Consider the following 18,122-nt stretch of genomic DNA (forward strand, 5'->3'; position numbering starts at 1 on the left):
TGCTCTACGGCCAGTCTTTGAATGAGGAAGCAGACTAGGAGCAGGGCCTACCGCTGCGCTGGGCCGCCTCCCGCCCCCTCCTCACGGGGACTGAGGAGGAGGAGAACGCAGTTACCAACCTCGCCCCGCCCCTATTCAATTTGGAGTGTGGGGGAGGAGCAGACTCATAAACTTCTACAGCGGCCCTCAAGGCCCGCCGCCAGCCCTGCTCGCGCGGTGCATTTCGGGAGCTGTAGTTTTTCACCCCTCCCCGCCCTTGCCTACGCTGCAATGATAGAAACTACAGCTCCCATGAGCCCCCTGAGGCGGGAGCCCGCATGCGCATTGCGGAGCGGTGCCGCAAGCTGGGCGCCGCTGTTGTTACATAGGAAACAGCTGAAAAGTCCCCACATGACAGTGGGGGAAGGAGGAAGCGGGGTGACCCGGGCGATGGACGTGGCTTTTACAGAGTGAGGCGCTTGGCCGCCACAGGGAATCCCCCAGCAGCCTCGCTTCCCGACTCGAGTAGAAGGGGGCCGAGCGGGGATCTCGCTGCGCCCCTTGAAGGAGCCCTGGTTTGCCCTTGGGAGAGGGGTTGTGCCCCCTGTTGTAGGGGCTCTGTCTGCCGGGGGGCGGAGGTGACCCTTAAGGGGAGGATCGTGCCCCCTGCAGGGGACGCTGCCTCTCTCAGGGGCGGCTGCTGATGGGGCAGGTTTAAATCCCTCCCTTGCAGCCAAGCGCATAGACAGCGGGGAAGTTTGATTCAGTCCGGGCGGCAGGGACGGATTCTGCTCCTCTGCCGGACAAAGGGGCGGCGCAGGCGGGCGAGGAGCCCGGGCGGGTCGGTAGCTTCCTCTGCCGGGATCGGGACGCTGCTGGAGCAATGAACGGGTTCGCCCCGGAGGAGGTGACCCAGAGGGGGGGGGATGCCGCCACCACCACCGTCGTTGCTGCTGTTGTGGCCAATGCAGCCGCCACCGTGGAGGTGCCGGCGCTGGGATTAGGTCCCGGCGCTGCCGCAGGTACCACCGCCGGTTCTGCGGGCCCCCCCGGTGCTGCCGGCCCTGGGGCTGGGCAGCTGTGCTGCCTGCGCGAGGAAGGTGAGAGGTGCAGCCGGGCCGCCGGCAACGCCAGCTTCAGCAAGAGGATCCAGAAGAGCATCTCACAGAAGAAGGTGAAGATCGAGCTGGACAAGAGCGTAAGTGACGTGAAACCCCCTCCCCAAGCCCGCTGCGCGCCTCTGGGGCAGAGGAGGATGCCCGGGGGCGAGCGTGAGGGGCAGTCAGGGCCGGCCGGTGAGTGAGTCCCCTCTCTCCCTGCAGTGCGCTCTCATCGTGGCAGGTGGTCACGGCTAGTCCTGCGGGGTCACTGGCCCCGAGCGCCCCCAAGGCAAGGAGACCCGGGGCTGGTGGGGCTACCGGGGAAGCGCCTTGGGGCTTTTGTTGTCGCTATTCACGGGACAATGTGTCTGAGGCGCCGCGTTGCAGCTCTCCGCGCAGGACGCACTGCACAATCGCTCCCCGCAGCCTTACTCCGGCCTCAAGAGTCGCCCCCACAAAGGCTTAAACTACTTCCCCCTTCCCCGCCCCAGCGACTGTGAGACTTGAGGCAGCAGCTTCTATGTTAAACTGTGCTGGGCTTTGCCCTTGGTACGGTCGGCTGACGCTGGAAGAGTGAGTGAAGCTTCAACTGCTTCTGCTCAGTGTGATGGGGGGAAAGGCTGCTGCTCTTTCTTCCTCCTCCCTTCTTCTCCCTCCGGAAAAGTCAGGGTGGCATTCCAGAGGGAGGCTGTTTGTCCGGGTGCCCCTCGACTGCAGGGAAACCGAGGGGCTGCACGTCCCCTCCGCCACCCTTCCAGAGCAGGGACTCTCTACATGTTTGTGTGGCTGACTCAAGTGAGGGCAGCAGACTTGGCCGCTCCGCCGCGTGTTGTACTGCTGCGCGTCTCTCTTTGCCACGGTGTCTTCCGCTTGGCAGCCATCAGGCTTTTCGTAGTGCTCCTCTGTCTGTACAAGAAATCGCCACAAGCTTGTGTCACTGCGCAGGCAGGACGAGCCCTTGTCTCCCTTCCCCAGTCTGCTGAGAAAGAAACACCCTTTGGTAGCAGATACATTTCTAAGATTCGGAGCAGTGTTAATCTGCAGAGCAAATGTCTGCCGGCTTCCTTCCCTAATGAATACTTGTTTCTTCAGAAGAGAAATTCACGAGTATTTGGCGATTTAATTGACACAGCAGAAGTGTTAGGGGATGCTGGCCCAAAGAGGGGCTTCTAATATGCTTGTTACAGTTACCACCTTCAAGAGATTGTGTAAACTCCTGTTGTTTGGGAAAAATGATTGCCAATTTCTATTTGTGCTTCTGTTGAGGGTTGTGAGCTTTCTCTTTGAATCATGGTTTATGAGAGCGCTCTTGTGAGGTAAACTTAAGCGAACTCTAAATGGGCAAAGAAAACTCTTTTTGCATTAACAAAAGGAAAAGCTTAGGACTCCAATGTTTCAGTTTATACGTTTAAAGAAACTTCATTTAGGCCTCCAATTTGTTTTTATCATCCCAAATTTAACTTTCTACGTGCTTGATTTCCACCCCCACCCTGTGCACCCACAGCTCCAGTTGAAGCCAGTGGGAGCTACTGGTGCATAGTAGCCCTCTGTGTTTATATACATTTCCTCTATAAAATAACTTCTTGCCAGATTTTTTTCCGGTTTTTAGGCACCTAACTACTGGCCCTTCATCTCAAAATGAGCTGATTCCTAGAAAAAGGACATTTTTAAAAAATTGATGTGTATGTACTTTATTTACAATGACTTTTCATGGATGGTGGAAGTAAAACCTAGGAAGAGAGCTGTGAAGTGAGACAGCTGAAGTCTTGCTTTTTTGTCCATTTAACAGAACTTCAAAGTAATTTTCATACCCCATTCCCTGCATTCTGATGAGTAACCTAAGAGGGCTGTACTTGGCTTTCTCTACAGCCTGTTAATACTAATTTTGAATTGGCTCACTGCAGCAGTACAGTGATACAAGGGGTTTTCTAGGCCAAATGGGATGCAGTAAGTTATAGCATCCCAACTTTTGTCTTGTGGGTTCTGGTAGAAACAGAATTCTTAAACTCATAGTTAATGTTACGAAAACCTCTTGATGGATATACTTCAGGGTAAATTACTGCAGCATGTAGTTTGCAGTATCATGTATTTCCTGGATGTTAGACTAGTGTGGATTTGTGTTTAAAACATGCATTGCTACTTTTTTAGGCAAGACATCTTTATATTTGTGACTTCCACAAAAACTTAATTCAGAGTGTGCGAAACAGAAGAAAGAGAAAAGGCAGTGATGATGATGGTGACTCACCAGTGCAAGACATCGACACTCCAGAGGTAGCTGAATAGTTGTCCTGGCTATTGTCATGTAAAGCTTGTTCTTAATTGCTACCAAGTCTGTGTTACTGCAATTTTTTCCAATGTTAATTTGTTCAAGGGGTGGGAGAGCTCCTGTTTCACTCACTTCATTAATATGTTTCATTTTAATGTTTCTTTATCAATTGTGATATAATTATATATTCAAAGATATTAACATATATAATTTAATTGATCGATACATTTTCATTTTGTTTTACACACAGTATTTTTCCCAGAAAGGAAAGTTGGAGTTATATACCAATTTTAACTTTGATAAAGGTTCCTCCTTCATGACATTTTCTCCACAGATTCCCAGTGGGGGAGGCATGCGCTTACCCATGCAGTAGCAGAACAATTTTTGAGTAGGAATTGGTTGTTAGAGTGCACACTTAATTCACATGATTCCTAACATTTCATAGACTGAGAGTATAAACACCTCAACTGTCTCCCAATGCCTCTCTCTGTTCTGCCAGAAGGGTCACAGAGCAATCCTTTCAATTCCTCCATCATATTAGCATTACATAATTAGTAGTTCTAGTAGGGTGTAGTGAACTTGAAAGACATAGTTCAATATTTGTAGTTTTTTAGCTTTTGTATCAGTTTTTGGTAGGGGCTGCATTGCAGGAGATGGCAGATTAATGTAGGAAAATGGAGTTTAAAAGGTGTTCATCTTGACCTGCTGTGTTCTTCATTTCAGATGGGCATTACCTGGGAAAGGGCACTCAGCTGGAGGCTGTGATGCCTGTGAGATTTTCTCCAAAAGGCCCCCAAAAGCACTTTACTTCAGAACTTGCTCCTTCAAGTGTTGTTGGCAATCCATATGTCCATACTGCAATTAAACCCCTGTGGCTGGCCCTGACTTAAACAGGGCTGTTTAATTGCCATGTAGACATTCAGGCTCAGGGGAGAGTCCCAGAGGCCAGGATCCAGCCCAGGCCCCAACATCTGTACTGCAATTAAACAGCCCGTAGCCCGAGCCCCACAACCGCAAGTGAGCTGACGTGGTTCATCCGCAGGTATTTAATAGCAGTGTAGACATACCCAAAGTGTCTCCAGGCATTAGTAGTATGGCCACTAAATTTCCCTTAGTGCAAAAATCTTAGACTGGAAGAGGGCAGCTCCCTTTTGAAGGCTCTGATGGAGGGGCTGTCAGTCGTCTCAGAATAGTCATTTTTGCTGCGTCCTGTTTCTCTTCCTTGTAAGATCCATTCATCAGTTAATAGAAGATTTTATCTAAAATTACTTTTCTATCCACACTCCTGTACCACATTGATGACACCACAGTGCTTTTGGAACCATAGTTTCTGAGTATATCAATGCTGGGTTTTTTGTTTTGTTTTTTTTCCTGTGGGATCTGCATTTCTTGGTGCAACTGATCTCATGCTATGGATTTCTCTGGATCATAAAAAGCAAGTCACTTGCCAGACTGCTGCAGCTGCACTTCCAGAAGAAGCCTAGCTCAGGAACACATTTGAAGAGCCTCAGTTGTCAAGTCTTGATAACACCAGAGTTTCTTACCCAGGTTTTCCTCCATATGGGTATCATGCATCTTAGATGTGTGTGGCTGTATGTTCTTCCACTTGTTGCATCAGTGGCCTCTTGAATATGAGATCAAGGTCTCCTTCGAAGAAGCGGAAGGGTCCTCCAAGGATGCCTTGGCCTCTATCTGAGTTCCCAGGATCAGTAGTTCTTTGAAGTGGCTTCTGCACATTCTCACTGATGGAAAAGGTATCCCCAGCACTGCTAACTTCTGGAATCTTATGGAAAGCTTAATCTGCCTTTCTACTCTGATGGAGTAAAGGCTTCTCAAATCAAATACTGGTTTGAGGAACGGGACTCCCCTAGACAAATCAGATGTAACTAAGGCCCTACCAAATTCATGGTCCATTTTGGTCAATTTCATGGTCATAGGTTATTAAAAATTGTAAATTTCATTATTTCAGATATTTAAATCTGAAATTTCATGGTGTTGTAATTGTAGGGGTCCTGATCCAAAAAGGAGTTGTGGGGGAGTCACAAGGTTATTGTAGGGGGGAATTGTGGTACTACTGCCCTTCTGCACTGCTGCTGGCAACGACTGCCTTCAGAGCTGGGCAGCTGGAGAGCAGCAGCTGCTGGCCGGAAGCCCAGCTCTGAAGGCAGAGCCACCGCCAGCAGCACTGCAGAAGCAGGGATGGCATGGTACGGTATTGCAGCCCTTACTTCTGCACTGCTGCCTGCAGAGCTGGGCATTCGGCCAATAGCTGCTGCTCTCCGGCCGCCCAGCTCTGAAGGCAGCACAGCAGTAAGGGTGGTAATACTGTGACCCCCCCCCCCCCCCCAAATAATCTTGTGACCCCTTTGCAACTCCCTTTTGGGTCAGGACCCCCAGTTTGAGAAACGCTGGTCTCCCCTGTGAAATCTGTATAGTATAGGGTAAAAGCACACAAGACCAGATTTCACATGGGGAGACCAGATTTCATGGTCCATGATGCGTTTTTCATGGCCGTGAATTTGGTAAGGCCCTAGATATAACACATAGGCATCTGATTCTGGGATGACAGGGCAAATGACACACCTCTTCACCATTCTTTGGTTATGGAGGAGCTATGGGGCTGGCACCATTCCAAGCTTGGCCAGGTTTCCAAGTGTGCAGTAGCTCACCGACTTAGCCTAAAAACTATCATTAAGGTTGCTTCATAGTATTAAGTTAATCCCTTCTCAATTCTCAGGACATCAAGATGTTGGTTTTGGGAGGGCAGTGTTGCAATCACTGTTCACCTGGCAGGTCTTCTCAGTCAAACCATCTTCTCGGGGATGTCACTGCTAGTTCATCTCCTACAGTGGGGCTGTAGGGTGATCAAATCAGGAAAGAGGAAAAAGGGGTTTCTTAATAGTGATGTTTGTTCTCCAGATGGTGCCCTTAAATAAACCTTTTGGGAACAGAGAAACTGGGGGAGCACTGGGCTGAGATGTGGGTATTTATATCCTATATTATGAAATGTAGGACTTAAGGAGATTCTAACCCCTGATGGACAGTAGTTCTGTGGGACTCTGGCTATGCGCATAACTCCTACATTGTGGCTGTGTAGAGGCAAGATACTTCACCTTTTAAATCATAAGTACATTACAATTAATAACAAATTAATCCTCTCTTTAGCCCAGCTAAAGATACATGCTAACTTTAATGATCTTTTTCTTCCTTTCTAGGTTGACTTATATCAGTTACAAGTAAACACACTTCGAAGGTACAAAAGACACTTCAAGTTACAGACCAGACCAGGACTTAACAAAGCACAGCTTGTTGAAGTATGTATGAATGTCTGTTCTGTAGCTGACAATGTAATTTACTGTTACTTGTGGCTCTGGAAAATGTGATCATTACCAACATATTAGCATAAGTAACATATATTCTTGTCTTTAGTCAACTTATAAATGTTATCTATCATTGCCATAGTTAATATACCACTGCATTATAATTAGATTGTATCCTGCTCCACAAACTCTTCTCTTTGCATAAAGAGAACATGTGGATTGGATTTTCTGAAAATAAAATGAAGTTACTTATCTAATTTCTCCTCCATGATCTGGTCTTTCTGTCCCCAATTCCTGAGCCAAGAGCACTCTAGTTAAGAAAGAAAGTCAAAAGTAAAAGCTCAGGTTAGAGGAAGGAAGTCGGGTTTATACGTATATACTCTGAAAGAATCCCGAAGTAGTTTATAGAATCGCAACATTGCTATTCAGAAACATGTAGCTTAAGACAAACAATGGGCCTAAATCTACACTCAGTTACCTCACTGCAAAACTATAGGCTTCAATGACACTGCTGCTTTGCAGCTAAAGGCAGAATTAAGTTATTCTGTTATTTTTGCAGTAAAGTTCTAGTATAGTTTAAAAGTACAATTAATAGAAATATGGGTACAAGTAATAGTAACAATGAGAGATCTGGGCATCCGATTTCATGTCTCTTCTTATAAGTGCGGAAACTTGCAAAACTAAGAGCCACACAAATACTGAAATATCTGTAAGCACAACAGAATGCTAGCATGTTTGCAAATTTTGGTCTTCTGAAAATATAATTTACTTGGTAAGAGATCAGTATTCTAGTCAAAACAAATAGTTTAAAATGTGGCACAGCCTTTACTTTAGGGGAAAAAAAGGGACTCCATTTTGCATTGCAAACACACAGATCTGGAATGTTAATTTAAATACTACTTCTGAAAATTGATGGTCCTCTGTTAAAATGCTATCTGAATCTTCATTGTGTTGTCTAGTTTTATGAAATGTTATGGTGAATTGCATTTGTGTGTAAGCATTTTGTAGATCTCTCCACTAATCAGTGTGGATTAAAGCCAAAATTCGTAAATGTATGCAAGAGGCTGGTCTGTAAAAGAACAGTATGTTGCCAACACTTTTGCAACTGCAAGTATGAGTTTAAAATTACTGTATATTATTCTCTTTGTATGCGACTTAAGACAAGGTTTGAGCACTTATTAAATTGGCAGAAATGTGACTTGAAATAAGCCACAAATGGCTTTTTCAAAATAAAAATGGAAACTTAAGAGTGTGTGCTGATTTAGTTGCATATTATAAAATACTTTATAAAGGAAGAATAAAACTGTAGGCTACTATAAAATTCTGGCTAGTCTACAACCAGCTTGTACTGTTCATTTTTGCCAGACTTCTGGGTAGAACAGTGGGGGCTACAACTAGCTTTTGTTGCTTTTCCAGTGGCCATGAAGTGCCAGATTCAATGTTTTAGAGCTACCTTCTTTCCAGAGGTGTCATCTGTGACCTCCCCAGTTGATCACCGTTTTATAGCAAACTTGGTTCTTGGGAATGATGCCAGGAAATTCTGAGCATGTTCATTGAGTCACCAGATGTCCTAATGCAGTATAGATGCTTTAGTCAGTCAGTTAGAATTGAACTTTTAAAGGTACACTGTCACTTAAAAAACATCACCTTTCCAAATGGTTAATTTACTGTCTTCACAAGTAACTGTTGAGATTACTGTAACTAAAAGAGATTGAGAGGGATTTTTTTGGTTTACTTTGTGCCTTTCACTAAACTTTGTGTAGTCATTTTCTCCTCTTCCTCCCCAGCATGTATGGGCATTTTGCACAGCAACAAGGGAGAGAGTGATATTACAAATCCACAGTAACTGGTAGGGGGAATTGTTTCAGGTACTACCCCTGCTCCCTACTTAGATACATCTTGTAACCAACAGTCTTATTTTCATAAAGGGTAAAAAAAAATTCAAAAGCAGTTAAGTGAGGTAGGAGCCTTTTAGAAAGATTTGACCAGTTTAAAGGGCCGTGACCAAAGCTGAACTTCACCCTTGCTGACTGCTCAGTTATTACATGTCTTCCTCTTTATAATCAGGTTAAAAAACCCAGGGACAAGTTCTTCTACCCCTCCAAAAATGATCAAATGCAGGGCCTTTCCAATATAATAATGATCCGGGACTTCCCATTTCTATTATATTCTACACTCAAGCACTGTACACACTCCTAAGTACCTTTTGTGGACTCTTACCTCTCTTCTGAAAGGTCAGCTTGTGTAGCTGAGAAAGCCATGGATTTCACTGGATTGGGTCCATCTACTGCAATTCACACTTTAGAGTATTGAAATGATACACTGTCTAATCCTTGTGTGATCCAGACTGTTGGATGGAGGCAAATATCTTCACCCCTGCTAGTATTGATTTGTTTGATCAAATCTTTAAAAAAGGAATAGATGTCAAGTTTGTGTTTAATTCTGAATTTTAGTTCCATTATCTAGGAAATGTGAACTTGTTGATTTGTATGTAACCAAATGGCTATTTAATTTCCTTAAACTTTCTCTTTATAGATAATTGGTTGCCATTTTAGGACTATTCCAGTGAATGAAAAGGATACCTTAACATATTTCATCTACTCCGTGAAGAATGACAAGAACAAACCAGATCTAAAGATGGACAGTGGTGTTCACTAGGATGGAAAAAATGGGACTAATACTCAAGTTGCAGATCTAAAGACTGTTTTTGACATGCAGATGCTTTCTTTGTAACTTTTTTCAGAGAACTTCTCTGATTTTATTTTTCATGGTCTTGCTGACTCTCTGAAAAACAACCTCCTCTAAAATGAGATTTCCACAGCAAAAGTATTTTAAATAAATATTATTGATACTGTTGCTCAAGTGTTCATGTGTGTTTGTAATTTATTTAGTGAGTTATTTGTACCTAATAATAGTTTGGGTTTTGCCTACATATATTTAAAGTTATTAAAAATATTCATTGTATTTTTTTAATTATAGAAGTATGCTAAAGATTAGAGTGTGAAATGTGTTTTGAAATCATCACACTACAACATGGTTTTATATAGTGTAAAATTTAGCTCTGATAAATTCTAAACATAGTTGCTCCAAATTGAAGGGCCATAATAGAATTGCTCTGGGCTTCCTGAATAGCAGTGACTCTTGTAGTTGTTATAAATCATAAGTATAAATGGCTGCACTTGTATTTTCTTTTAGAATTCTGGTATGCAAAGATCTTAACAGAGTTTTTTTGAGATCTCTTGTTTCCTCACTTCTGGGATATGCACTGCTAAGCCTCAGGACCATCATGCTACTATAAAAAAGATGGTAGCTATTTAGTGCTCAGATATCCACAAGAAGATGGAAAGACTATCACCATTTATTATGGAAAACTTCTGTTGCTTTGAACAATGATTCTCTATTGATCTACATATGCTGCTACCTGGAAATTGCATTGGAGAAAGGACGGCTGCGGAACTCATGCTCTGTTTCAATATTGTTTAATAAACATGCTGTGTTTTGCTCAGGTGAAGTCTGCATTAACTCACAGCTGGAAAATGCATACAGATCATTAATTTAAAGAATTTTTACCTTTACCTATAGCACTTGCATCTAAATGTATATATTTTAGTAAAGTTTACAACATGCCGTGTGACAGCTATGATACAACACAAAACCTCCTGTAGTTCCACTGAACCCTTACCAGAACAATGAAATTCTGGATGATGTGCAATTTTCTGCTTTGTCTTCTGAGCTGTGAGGAGAAACAAGTGAGATGGCATCTTAAAACTAAGAATGCAGCATCTCTCTATGTTCAGTGAGGCATGATTGATATAAAACTCTGAACATTACTTCAATGATGAGCTACCTTCACTTTAAGAAAAATGTGTGAAAGTAATATTATCGTTGTTTACCCTGTCCCACATGCTGCTAGATGTGATGGTTTATCAGGTTCTCGCTGTCCTCTAAAACTTGCTTTTATTGCTGTGTGGTTCTTTGGTTTCTCCTTACCTGTAGCCCTTCATTGATGGAAATAATCCCCATGCTCAAACTGCCTGTTTTCCCAGTAATTATCAGTGACGGAATTTCTTTTGCATTTGCAATGTCCCATACATTTTCACACTCTCTTGATCAAACTTCAGCCAGCACTGTACAACCAGACATAGCTATTTGCCTGAATTCAATCGTGGACCTTCTCTTCTAATGTGTGCATTGATTGCATTGTAATGTTTGTAAAGTGCTTTGAAAACGAAGTATTACGTTAAGTGGCACCATCCTACTGATGGAAATAGAGTAAGTTAAATTCAGTAAGATAGTAAGTAGGATGCCCAAAATGTGGATGTATTTAAGCTTCTATTGCAGGGGTTCTCAAACTGGGGATCAAGGGGTTGCGAGGTTATTACATGGGGGGTTGTGAGTTGTCAGCCTCCACCCCAAACCCCGCTTTGCCTCCAGCATTTATAATGGTGTTAAATATATAAAAAAAATAGTTTTAATGTATAGGGGGTCGCACTCAGAGGCTTGCTATGTGAAAGGGGTCACCACTACAAAAGTCTGAGAAACCCTGTTCTATTGCATCTTAATCATGTTACACACGACAAGGTTTGAAATATCTTCTTTGGTACTTGACAGGGGTGAGTGGAAACTTTCCTTGGTGCAAGAGGGAGCCAAAAGCCTAAGTTTTGACAGAAGCTAAACTTCCAGGCTTAAGCTTCTGTTCTTAAAAAATAAAACATTGTTTCTGGCTCTTAATACTGTGGCAATTATAACCTCCTGCATGAGAGAGGATGTGGTGCTGTCTTTTTGAATCTGCAGCTTGCAGAGCCTTCCCCAACCAGCAGTAGAAGAAGGAATTTGGTGAATTTTACAGAAGTGGTAAATTTTACTGCCACATTCAGAATGCTGTATGAAGATGTGACAGTGACAATTGTCAGTTTTGCTGCTACTGCTTTGGAAAGTTGTGAGCAGCAGAGGCAAGCATAGTGTAATTCAGGTAGAACCTGGAAGAGAAAGGAGAGATCTTGTCTCTCCACACCTTGCTGATAGATGGCAGGACAGGGCTTCAAGCTTTTCAGCCATCCCTAGGTTTCAGCAGGTCTCATTTGCATCTGCTGAGATTCTTAACGGTTTGTTGTCTCTGAACTCTGCTCAGGGCTTCTCTTTTTTGCATAGTTTGATCAGGCGCTGGGAAAACCAGTGAATGAGGGACAGGTAAACTGAGACTTTCTAAAAAAAAATTGCATCTGTCCTGCAGCTGGTCATTGTACAACTATTTGGTGCAAGTCACTTAATATGCATAATTGATTAATTGAATACACATTTATTATCATTTGCATATAGTCCAGCAAACACTGACCCACTAGGTACAAGATTACCAACATACAAGAATACAATCATCCAACCATTATAGATGGCAAAGTTTCTGAACATATTTTGTATTTGATACAAAGTTGTCATGTAAGTGAAGTATGGTTGTCTATTAGCATTAAAAAATTCGCTATTGCCTATGTAATTTTCATAAAATGACTACTGCAGAAAGTGTCATTGAAAAAGAATAGCACAAGAGAACTATATTAAAGTTTTATATTTTGCACTAGATATTTTCACACTTTTCCATATGATTAACTTGGTAGCTCTAGGAATTACCATATGTTAATGAAAATAAATGTTTAATACTTATCGCAAACAGCTTTCATTAAACTAGCATAGGTGTACATGGATAACTGTATTTTGTGAATTTAGAGTCCAGTTGTGTTTCCATGAAAGCTAATGGGAGTCTTGCTATTGACCTCAAAAGGATTAACAAGCTTTTTAGACCAAGATTTTCAAAAATAGATGTAAAAAGTTAGGGTCCTCAAACCTTATTTAGGCACCTAAATAAGTGACCAGATTTTCAAAAGTGCTGAACATAGAGTAGCTCCCACTGATTTCAGTTACTTTTTGTGAAAGTAATGAAGACTTATTGATATGAAACTTCAGTACAGTGAACTGCGACTAAAGGCCTCAATGGGTGTAAAATAGTGTAGTGAGGTGCTATACTGCCTTATAGCAGCTGAGAATTTGACCCTTAATCTGTGAGAGATGGAATGACACCACCAGATCTTTTATGAGACTGTCTGGGTTGGCAGTTCAGCACAGTGAATTAAAGAGGTTCTACTGCACCCCTCTTCTTAAATCCTTCTAATGAAAACAAATGTTGTTACTAAGTTGGAAAGGAGAGCTTTACCATTAAATCTTCAAAACATGGTTTCTTCTATATATAGACAGGGAAACATATACTACTTGGTACATTAAGGCTCTGCACTCTAGTGCTGTAGAAAGGAATAGATTTTCTGTGACAACATCGTTAATCTCCTGTTGTGACGTCCTGTGTGTGTCTTCTCACTGGGACACATGATGCTCATCATTGATTGTTGCAAGGGATCACGAAAGAGATCTTTGGTCCAAAGAAAATACCTCTGAAAGAAATTATCAGGTATTTCAGTTGTAATTTATGATAACCTTATCATAAGTTCTAAAATGAAACCCATCTACAACTGCTTTGCTGTTTTTGTGTATGTTTTAAAAAAAATAAAAATACAAACCTGAAGAAGTGCACACGCTTCAGTGTCAGTAGAAACTAAACTGCTGATGGGTGGAAATCCTAGCTCAACTAAAGTCAATGGCAAAACTCCCAGGCACCACAGTGGGGCTAGGATTTCACCCCAGTGGCATAATTTCAGTTTTAGTGAGATAAATTCTAAAAAAGATGCATAGGAAATGTGCACATATACAGTTAAGTGAGGCTTGTACTGAGCTCCAAGGTGGGGTCTTTTGTGGTATCTTTTGTATTGTAGTCTAGTAAAAGTTTTCTTTATCTAAGGTTTCAGAGTAGCAGCCGTGTTAGTCTGTATTTGCAAAAAGAAAAGGAGTACTAGTGGCACCTTAGAGACTAACCAATTTATTTCAGCATAAGCTTTCGTGAGCTACAGCATCCGATGAAGCGAGCTGTAGCTCACGAAAGCTTATGCTCAGATAAATTGGTTAGTCTCTAAGGTGCCACTAGTACTCCTTTTCTTTCTTTATCTAAGATTTTGAAGACTTATGGTGAGTCAGCAAGCAAATACTGTGCCTTATCTAGGTACCTGCAGTGATTTTGGAGAGAATGGAAAATATGAAAAGTTGCTCTTATTTATTTATGAAAGTTGCTGTTAAACCATGCCCCCTAGTTTAAAAGGAAGTAGGTTGCTGGCAGAGTGACTTTGGAATTCATTCCCACATAGCCTGATTTATTAACCCTTCAGGCATGCTGAAAAGCTCCTCTTTAGGACATTTCAGGAGAGGGTGAGTTGAGAAATACAGGTGATCAGTGCAGGGATCATCCAGGTTACTGTGGCATAGTAAGGCCAGCCTAATATGATTTTATTCTTTGTAGGTTTTAGTTATCCTAGAGCACGGGTTCTCAAACTGGGGGTCAGGACCCCTCAGGGGGTTGTGAGGTTATTACATGGGGGTCAGAAGCTGTCAGCCTCCACCCCAAAACCCGCTTTGCATCCAGCATTTATAATGGTGTAAAATATATAAAAACATGTTTTTAATTTATAAGGGGGGGTTGCACTCAGAGGCTTGCTGTGTGAAAGGGGTCACCAGTACAAAAGTTTGAGAACCACTGTCCTAGAGCACGTGGAGAAAAGGGTATGGCCTTTAACGTTGAATGAAATAATTAAATATTTGTTAGGAAGTACTCTTACAAAGGAATGAAATTGGATACTAGTAGTATAGGGAAAAATATGCCATTATAAACCTAATGAATAGAGCTGAGTGAAGGATGGAAATTCTGTGATTTTGAAATTTGGCTTCATTCAGAATTGGGGGAGAAATCTGAAAATGGTGACATTCTCCCAAAGCAAATTCAGGGGAAAAATTGTTTCCATTTTTTAAAATTTTTATTATATAGTATAAAAAACAAAGATTTTGAAATGAAGTAATTAAAAAAAAACAAATAAAATGTTTCATTCCAAAAATGTTTGGACATTTGTCAGAATTTTTCCCTGAAATATAATTTTGGTGAAATTGACATGATTTCACAAATCATTTAGCTTTTGACTGAATTGTTCCACTACAGTTTTTCCAACATGCTCTGCTAACGAACATTGAGAGTATTTGTCACTATCCTTCATTGTTAATGTTCAACATTGTCTATAACACTACAAGTAGAGGTGGGGGAAGTGTTGGGGTTTTAAGGTGACCCCTGAATCCTTTTCAATTAATCTTTTTTCCCCATTCACTTTTCTGCAGACTTTTTATTGTAAATGTCTCTCTTGCAGTTCAGCTTATCTAGATGAAATATCTATACCCACTAATATACAGAGGCAATGACATATTTTGCCATGCAGCAAGAACCTCAGGGCTTTCTCATCTCTTTTGAAAAACTGGTTTTCACTAATGGGTGTTGAAATTATTGGCTGAAAATCAAGGGATTAGTCCAAAGACCCCAATTTTTATATGACCTGGGTCAAGTAAGTAAAGAACAAGGGGCAAAATTCAGCCTAGTCTAAACTCACTGAAGTAAATCATGTTACATCAGGTCTGTAGTGGGATGTGTGATTTAATACTTTAAGCAAACACAATGTCAATCTTCCCCTTTACTTTAAAAAAGCAAATGAAGTGATAAAAGAAAATGGCTGAGTCTTGGTCTAACTTCTAAGCTTGATAAAATGTTTAATTTCTTTGAAATGGAAGCTGATTTGTTAAGTAGTAGTCCATACTATAATGAACGCTTGTTAAATCCATATAAACATGTAAAATTGTATGTAACAGAAAGTTGCCTTACTTTGGGCAGCAGAGTAATTCACTAAAATTGCAGTAACAGATCATCTCACAGCTTTGCCCTTCCCAAAAGTGGTCTTGAAGATTTCCATCAATGCGTCGAAGACTGGCCACACCCTCTGGGATGCTGTGACAGTTGCGATCTTTTAGCACTTTCTTGTAACAAGAAAGTCGACTGAAAGGCATCATGTTAGTACCAAGCAGCATGCTCAGCAAAACAAGAGCTGATAGAATCTTCATTTTCATCATTCCAAAGCTTGCTTTTGACAGGAGTGCTAATGAGAAAAGAAGCACATTAGACATGTATGGATGCTGAATAGATCAGTTTTTGTGCAGATTGCTTAATTCATTTCTCTAGCTTGAATCCAGTTTATCCTGAGGATTTTTGGGAGTTGGACCTGTGTGCTGGAGAGGATTATTTCCCAGGAGATAGAAGGTATTGCTATTTCACTGTTGTGGAGTTAAATTTCACAGCCCTCTCTGCACCCTATTCTTATTTTCATGAATGGAGCCTTTTGTTGCTGGAAGTTTCTTTTGCTTTTCTCCTTCAGGAAATTGCTTTGAGAGGATTTGACCAGCTCACTGGTATGAATGTCTACTTTCATGTAGTTGTATATCTTTGGAGCATAATAACATTAGCAAAGCAGTGTGGAAATGTTCAGATACATTTCCCCAGTTTCTGGATTTTTTTTGGCTCTTTTAAATCATTACAAAAGTATAATGACTCTACTGAAGTCGTTTCATCCTTATTCTATCTATTTCTCCCAAATGTGGTAGAAACTACATGCTAGCATGACCTACTAAATGTATTATAATAATAGAATATGGGGGTTGGAAGAGGCCTCAGGACTCCAACCCCTTGCTCAAAGCAGGACCAACCCCAACCCCACCCAGGGCTCTGTCAAGCTGGGCCTTAAAAACCTCTAAGGATGGAGATTCCACCAGCTCCCTAGGTAACCCTTTCCAGTGCTTCACCACCCTCTTCTCCCACTGCAACTTGAGACCATTGCCAATCAGAGGAGGGGCCAGGAGGGCCATTTGGCCTGGGCCTCTGTCAATGTTCCTCTCCCACTCTGAACTCTAGGGTACAGATGTGGGGACCTGCATGAAAAACCTCCTAAGCTTATCTTTACCAGCTTAGGTCAAAACTTCCCCAAGGTACAAAATATTCCACCCGTTGTCCTTGGACTGGCCGCTACCACCACCAAACTAATACTGGTTACTGGAGAAGAGCTGTTTGGACGCGTCCTTCCCCCCCAAATACTTCCCAAAACCTTGCACCCCACTTCCTGGACAAGGTTTGGTAAAAAGCCTCACCAATTTGCCTAGGTGACTACAGACCCAGACCCTTGGATCTTAAGAACAATGAACAATCCTCCCAACACTTGCACCCCCCCTTTCCTGGGAAATGTTGGATAAAAAGCCTCACCAATTTGCATAGGTGACCACAGACCCAAACCCTTGGATCTGAGAACAATGAAAAAGCATTCAGTTTCTTACAAGAAGATTTTTTAATAAAAATAGAAGTAAATAGAAATGAAGAAATCCCCCCTGTAAAATCAGGATGGTAGATATCTTACAGGGTAATTAGATTCAAAAACATAGAGAACCCCTCTAGGCAAAACCTTAAGTTACAAAAAAGACACACAGACAGAAATAGTTATTCTATTCAGCACAATGCTTTTCTCAGCCATTTAAAGAAATCATAATCTAACACATACCTAGCTAGATTACTTACTAAAAGTTCTAAGACTCCATTCCTGGTCTATCCCCAACAAAGACAGACTATAGACAGGCACACAGACCCTTTGTTTCTCTCCCTCCTCCCAGCTTTTGAAAGTATCTTGTCTCCTCATTGGTCATTTTGGTCAGGTGCCAGCGAGGTTACCTTTAGCTTCTTAACCCTTTACAGGTGAGAGGAGCTTTCCCCTGGCCAGGAGGGATTTCAAAGGGGTTTACCCTTCCCTTTATATTTATGACAGCCTCAAGCTCAAAAGGGGTCTCAAATTTAGACACTTGTTATTTTTTTTGCATTTGATAAGTTTCACAACATGTTTTTATGCACATCCCTATCGGACCAAAATGTGACACTCTCTCAGCTTAAAGCTGCAAATTTAAGCAAGAAAGAGATGTGATTTGGTAAAAGATATAATTTTTTTGTTAACTGATATAGATTTTTGTCATACTAAAGAGTTAAAAATGTTCATAAATATTAGTACAGATATATCAGTTCTGATGGCACAAGATTAGACCATGATGAACGTGTCCTCTCAGATCAGCTGATTATATAAACAAACCACTACTAGTGGCTGTTGCTGGATCAAGTGCGTGTTGAAAGGTAGAGAATTGTTACATTTTAGTGTCTTTATAGTTTTATGTCAAGTTGACTAAGGAATTATTTATGTGTGCGAACGCCTCATTATTATCTTCATACGGTATCTAAAAGAGGAGACTGGTTGGTTGGTTGAGCCTTAGCTTGGCCGTCATCATAGGCTTTCGTAGTCTATAGGCCCAGATTCAAGGTGAACATTTGTGAGGACAATCTTGTACAGTGAGTTTCATGAGGACACACGTTTGAAGTTTTTGGACATTATCCCTCTGTCTGTATCCATGTCTGTGTTTATTATATGTATGTCATCCCTTTGTCTTCAGCTCAGCCTGTTATATTAT

General features: G+C 41.8%; 2 protein-coding genes across 3 annotated transcripts in view; one reads left to right on the top strand and one right to left on the bottom strand.

The window, feature by feature from the left end:
- Positions 1-320: 320 nt before the first annotated feature.
- Positions 321-9,521, top strand: SAP30 (Sin3A associated protein 30). Its single transcript, XM_048847731.2, has 4 exons — positions 321-1,177; positions 3,228-3,350; positions 6,561-6,659; positions 9,201-9,521. Exons 1-4 carry the CDS (start codon positions 863-865, stop codon positions 9,321-9,323), a joined length of 660 nt encoding a protein of 219 aa, XP_048703688.1. The 5' UTR covers positions 321-862; the 3' UTR covers positions 9,324-9,521.
- A 2,844-nt stretch (positions 9,522-12,365) lies between these two features.
- Positions 12,366-18,122, bottom strand: part of SCRG1 (stimulator of chondrogenesis 1) — a 35,521-nt gene continuing 29,764 nt past the window's right edge. For both annotated transcript variants that reach the window (XM_048847733.2, XM_048847732.2), the window contains exons 2-3: positions 15,457-15,727; positions 12,366-13,102 (exon numbers count right to left, since the gene is read on the bottom strand). In XM_048847733.2, coding sequence (XP_048703690.1) covers positions 13,048-13,102; positions 15,457-15,701 — 300 coding nt within the window. In that variant the 5' untranslated portion in view covers positions 15,702-15,727 and the 3' untranslated portion in view covers positions 12,366-13,047. The remainder of the gene's footprint in view (positions 13,103-15,456; positions 15,728-18,122) is intronic.

The sequence above is a fragment of the Caretta caretta genome, chromosome 4, assembly GCF_965140235.1.
Source record: "Caretta caretta isolate rCarCar2 chromosome 4, rCarCar1.hap1, whole genome shotgun sequence".
Classification (NCBI taxonomy): Eukaryota; Metazoa; Chordata; order Testudines; family Cheloniidae; genus Caretta; species Caretta caretta.